Consider the following 6000-nt stretch of genomic DNA (forward strand, 5'->3'; position numbering starts at 1 on the left):
TTTTTTCTTCTTCTTTATCTCTTCGCGCGTGTACCGCTCGCGACACGCTCGATCATAGAGGGAGAGAGAGAGAGAAATTTTGTACGTGGAAAAAAAGCTTGTCTCTCAGAATGTTTCGAACGACACGGTACAAAGGATAAATCTCTTCCATCTGGCTACAATATCTGTTCGTATCGTTACACTAATTTTACCATTTATAGCTGCATACGAGCATTTCGATTCGACTAGTTTCAATATCTTTAGCTAGCATTTTGCCTACGTGTAAGCAGTTTATTTCTTCTTGTTTTTTTTTTTTTCTCTTCTCGAAGAAGACTCTAAATGTCGCGATTCTTTTACATCGATATGAATCAAACGATCTTCTGTTGCGCGTGTGTGTGCTTCCTCGTAGCGATTAGAAAGCGTTCCAGTATGTAGTTTCGTGTGTTCCAGTCTTTCGTTTAGAATGTCAATAAAAGTTTTTTAGAAAAATAATGGTCAAATCTGCGATTCGTAGATTTTTGTTTCTTTTCCTTTGACTTTACTTGTTTCTATTTTCAACGAGAAGAAGATTCGTTACTTCGTGAATTTCGCGTGATCATCAACGAAGGATCGTTCAATTCAATTCGCGCATCTACTACGCGTGTGGCAGTGAACTAGCACGAAGCTTAAAACAAAGACGTCGACGCGAGTCGAGGTTATACCCATGTGGACGGAACGTTTCCGTGGTTCCTCTCGTCGAAAGCCGACGTTATTGTCCTTAATTGCACCGCGAATTAAGCGACCCTTTACCGGAATCCCTTATTCCGCCTTTCGGGGACAGTTTCAACGTTGTCCAGATTAGCGTGCCACTGTTCGCAAACTATCGCTAATACGATCTCTAACGGTGTATACGTTAAATGAAAAACGAGGAACAAACGAGTCTGACGTTTAAAGGCAGCGCGATAACGAGAAAAATCAACCTTCGTATTCCTTCTAATTAAACCTTAGATCTTTCGATTCATACTGTATATTAATTGTACGACAATATACTTCATTTTTCTTTTTTTTTTTTTTTTGTACTATTGCAATCGATCGATCCTTACCAAAAATTGATAAAATATCCATTCTTCCAGCGTCTACGTTTCTTCACAGCTTCAACTTATGTATGCGAGTGTAAATTAACTGAGAGAATTTCTTCTTCTTTTTTTTTTTTACATAATCGAAGCAGTTCTCGACAATCTCGTATGTACAAAAAGTTAGAGTGCGACATTAAAAAAAATATCTCGAGTACAGTTTAGTTGGGAAACTTTTTTTTTGAAAAAGGGGTTAACAGCCCCCTTTGATCTGTTCAACTGTGATCTATATGATCGCGAAGTTACGCGCTCGCTTCGTCGATCACCGTGATCACCCTGTTATTAGGAGGCACATTCGTCACGTGCCATTTAGGCTTGGAATTGGCCTCGTCGTTTGTCGATTGAAGGGAGGCGGGTCGATCGAAATTCGATTGACCGCCCTTCGAACGTGCCAGGGACCACCTTCGACCTCGGCGATCCGTGATGATCGGTATTTCAGCGATCAAATTGTTCTCGAACTCCGACAGCATCAGATAATTCTCGACCTTGTTGCACGAGGTTATGCAGTCACCGATGTAATCGAAGTCCTCGAGAACGTTGTCGGGAAGATCCATGTCTGCGATTCCCTCCTCGGAAATGCACGTCAGCTCGGGTTTCTCTGGGGCCAGTGCATCGATCATTTCACCTACAACGTCGAATTTATCATCGTTTCAATTTTGTTTCATTCGTCCTTTTTACGCCGGAGAATACTTTCATTCGGTAGCTATTTGTAGTACATGTTTGCGAGAGGAAATTTCAATCAGGATTTTGAGGCTTTCGTGATCCCATAAATGAGAATTTAAACTTCAGAGGTTAAGTTATATTCTCTTCTTTTTTTTTTTTAAGAAATTGTAATTCAAAAAATTCGTGATTTACGATTTAGACTACAATTTACCTGGAGTCGGTGCAATTTCTGCGCCAAGCACAAGAGCAGCAGCAGCAGCTCCAGCAGCAGTCACATGAGGACCGTCGTTCTCTGGCTCCTGACTGAACGACAATTTCCTTCGTTGCGGGCAACTGTCTGAGACGCAGAGATGCTTGGTTCCGTTAGACCTGACGTGCTTGTGCCTCGACAAATTTCTTCTGTGCAAGTCTATGAAGAACAGAGTGAAACTGCCTACGAGAACGCAGGTCGAGCTGAAATAGTAACCGGCTTTTCCACCGCACCCGACGTTCATGTACCCTAGAAACAGAACACGCGACGATATTTCGATATTTCTCCTAAAATATCTCTCCACCGAGTCTTGCTTACCCGAAATTGGAACTCCGATTGCTATCGGTATAGCTTGAGAACACTGCACGAAACCCCAGGTTCTCGCGAAGTTCCTCGCTCTCACTCTTTCGTACGTGTACATTTTCAGGCTATAGTGATAACCACCGCAGAAGATACCTATAAATTACAATTATCTCGTTGCATTCACAGTTTAACTTGAGTACACATCGCACAACTTGCGGTTGAATTAAAATAAGAGAAATTGAGGGATTGCGATTCGAATCAGATAAGGTGTGCAATTTGCACAGATGTTGAACGTACGTTTCACCGGAGAATATCAGTTTTTTAAAGGACAGTTTCCTACCATAAATCCAGGCGAACAGCACATATCCGTGGTAATTTCCTTGAACAGCGGTGAGGGCCAAGATGCACAATCCGCATACAAATACAGCCGCTTGTGTGAGATACTGACGGGCTATCCTGCATTCGACGCTGCGATGCACAACCAAAAGACCAAAGGCCACGCAACCGAGGGTCCAGGCAAGACCGAGATAAGCCTGGAGCAGGACCACCGTGTCTCCGAGGCCTTCTTCTTCTGCCTGATGTGCCTATAGCGCGATAAACATCTTTGAAGAATGCAGCGGATTCGAGGGAATTTTAATCGACGATTCTCTCGTCTTAAAACTGTACACATGAAGTTAATGCGCGTCTGGAACGGATTATCAAGCCGGTGCCTAAGTAATTTCGCTCTTTATCGTTAAGTGTATTTATTAATATTGGATAACTCATGTGCTTGATGTTAATCGAAGTATTTTTTGCCACTGTTCCTTATCTTTTGTCACACTTCAGATAACGAGTGGATACTGCTCTGAAAAAATGTTGCTAGAGTATGACAGGTATTAAGTGTGTCGTTTAGAATATCGAAAGTACTCAAGCACTGATTTAATAAGTTAGTGCAATTTTTAAGGGTAGATAGGTTTATTTTGAAGAGTAAAGGATGATAGTGTATGCAAATGTTTCCGTGTCTCATTGTGCGTTTTACCAAGTAAAATATCGGTGTGTTGATCCCGAAGGCAGATATTCCAGTGGACACCAGTAGTATCCTTACGGTTTTGCTCTTCAGCGTGCTGAAGTCGAAGAACGGTGGCCTGTCGTCGGTTTTGTTCTTGTCTTTGATCTTGCGCTTCTGATTTTTCAAGTGTAAAATGGCTCTGCGTTGAGGATGATACAGGGATGCGCTTCGATAGAAGGTACCCAGGATGAATGTGAGGAAAACTACACCGGTTACCGCTTGAAGGCCCAAACGCCAGCCAATTTTACTGAAATCGGAATATAAATATTTCCAAGTTTTCCTTAATTTAAGAATTTTTGTTACGCAGATTCAATTTTTTTTTTATTTATTCTAGGCTATTTTTGCTCCACATTACTTAATTTTGAAAAATATTACTGACCATTAGACTGCGGATTTTATGCAAATTTATATTTTTGAGAATGTAGCAAAAAAGGTAGAAATTCGGTAGAAAATTATTTCTCCTACGAGATATTAAAAGAAAACACTATAATTTGGATATATTTTCATATTACTTGCATTGTCTACAATTTCGTACCTTTAAATTTCCTATAAATGCATAAAAATTCGCATTCTGCTGATCACGCAGTGAAATTTTAACTTCGAGAAAGTTCAGCTTTCCACGATTTACGACACATTACCTAATCATTCCCTTTATGAAGGCCGACATAACAGCTATACCAAGGCCACTTCCGGACACGATGAAAATCTCGACCAACTCTCTCCTTCTTTTGAAATATTGCGCCACCATTAGCGTGCTGCAGTCTCTCGTCATGCCAACCCCTATGCCTGCGTAAAGTAATTAAACACGGTTCATGAACACGTCGTTATCCTAATCCCTCAATATTTCTCCCCAAAACTGAACTTCTCCTTCAAAGAATTATTCCAGGAAATCGTATTCTCCTTTAAAGCTTTTCCGAGGGGTGAAAGTGACGTATGAAAAGTTGTGAAAGTCGAGTCATAATTGCTTCGGAGGAAGAAGATAAACGATGTTTTATAAATTGAAAAGAAATTCAATATATCTTCCTTTTCTCTGCGAACAGAGATTGAACGAAAATGAATTCCCGTAATGTATCGCCTTATATATTTTTTGCAGTGACTCACCAACAACGGTGCCGTAGCTGAAGAACAATTGGTGGAACTGCGAGGCGAAAGAAGTGAAAAGGCAGCCGAGTGCTGTAACGAGGCCACCCAAAACCGCGGTGAGTCTTGTACTTTTTCTTCGACAAAACGCTATTGTTACAGGCGAAACTAGTAGAGCCACTCCCGTCGACATTGCTCCGAGCCACCCTATAAAGAAGTAAAACTCTTTTAATCGTTTCTTTTCGATCGTTGGCCGCTGTTTCTCTTTATTTATCTTCCGATAAGGAGACTAAAGACTTGTACAATTGTTACGTACTTAGAATACTAGTTTTACAAAGGTGTTATGAACAGGTTCAAAAGTATATTGCGAATAAAGGAGTTTCAGCGAACTTTTTATTCGTTATAAATACGAATTTTAAATATTCACGATTACAATATCGCTTTTCGTGATCCTTTTTTATCTCACTCGGTGCAGCAGTGGGATTTAAAATTTAAAAGGATTCTTATCTCTAAATAAGATTTTGTTATTCGTCTATTGAAATTCAAATCGAAAATAGGGCACAGTGTTAAGTGTAATTTACAATATTCCAAGGCAGATTTGCAAAAAAGTTGGCGGTGACGATGGTAGAAAAATGGAATTTTCGTGTTATCTTCGGTTTCAACATTTAACCAACGCCTGTCTTTCATTTCGTCTACCATATTTTCCTTCACTTCGTTATTCCTATTCCGTCGCTCCTACGTGTTTATCTTATCCGATCGTCTTTCTATTTCCCAAACGAAAATTTATTTAAATTTTGCTCTCTTCTAAACCTCTCCAAGTTCTACTTTGCAAAATTCCCCATTCGTGCAATCTGATCGACGAGGCCTGCAGTTTTCATCTCCATCCCCTTCTCGTTCGGATTGACAGATTTAAGAAGCACCGTCTTCTCCTGATTGATGAGAGGAATTAGCGACTGAGATATCGATAGGATTTAATTAAACGTCCTTGCAAAAAGGAACTAAACGAAGAAAATCACAATAAAACCTCTGCCTTAATACACAAGCATGAAAAGTACAAAATTCTATAAAATAAAGAATGCAAAATTTCTTCCTGCGTATCTAAAAAGAATTTCAATATCAAAGGAAAACAGGACAATATAACTCAACTGTTGAAACACGTCGACAGTACATTCCACGCTGTTTCAGTTCATTGATATTCAAATTCCCTCAAGCTTCATTTCCACCGTTCGATATACCAACGATTGATGCGTTCCGTATGCTATTCCCTCGTCGAGTTTCATCGCTGGACGTTCAATCTCGGGCGGCCATATTTCACGTCCGCGGTTTGCAATCATAATAAACGCTTTACGTTCTCGCGGTTCCCCTCAATTAGAATCGAAACCATCGCAATGATCGATCTCCGTCGCTCGCTATTTCGTGCTAGTCACCGTGTTTCCACCGCCTCTTCCCTTCAATTCGTATCACCGTTCGAAGATGGAGATGATAAATCGATTCCGCTTCGAGACACAAGCAACACCGGCGGCCACTTTCATCGTCGCCTCGAATGCTTTCCCAGTGGAGATCGC

The 6000-nt window shown here is 40.6% G+C and overlaps 1 protein-coding gene across 1 annotated transcript in view; it reads right to left on the reverse strand.

Annotated features, from left to right (window-relative positions):
• Window positions 1–1333: 1333 nt before the first annotated feature.
• The window catches only part of LOC108576816, a 30144-nt gene continuing 25477 nt past the window's right edge, over window positions 1334–6000 (reverse strand). The window contains exons 2-8 of the mRNA XM_017939877.1: window positions 4457–4642; window positions 3994–4141; window positions 3326–3602; window positions 2648–2891; window positions 2323–2460; window positions 1966–2253; window positions 1334–1716 (exon numbers count right to left, since the gene is read on the reverse strand). Coding sequence (XP_017795366.1) covers window positions 1334–1716; window positions 1966–2253; window positions 2323–2460; window positions 2648–2891; window positions 3326–3602; window positions 3994–4141; window positions 4457–4642 — 1664 coding nt within the window. The remainder of the gene's footprint in view (window positions 1717–1965; window positions 2254–2322; window positions 2461–2647; window positions 2892–3325; window positions 3603–3993; window positions 4142–4456; window positions 4643–6000) is intronic.

This window comes from Habropoda laboriosa, unplaced genomic scaffold (genome assembly GCF_001263275.1).
Source record: "Habropoda laboriosa isolate 0110345459 unplaced genomic scaffold, ASM126327v1 scaffold556, whole genome shotgun sequence".
Classification (NCBI taxonomy): domain Eukaryota; kingdom Metazoa; phylum Arthropoda; class Insecta; order Hymenoptera; family Apidae; genus Habropoda; species Habropoda laboriosa.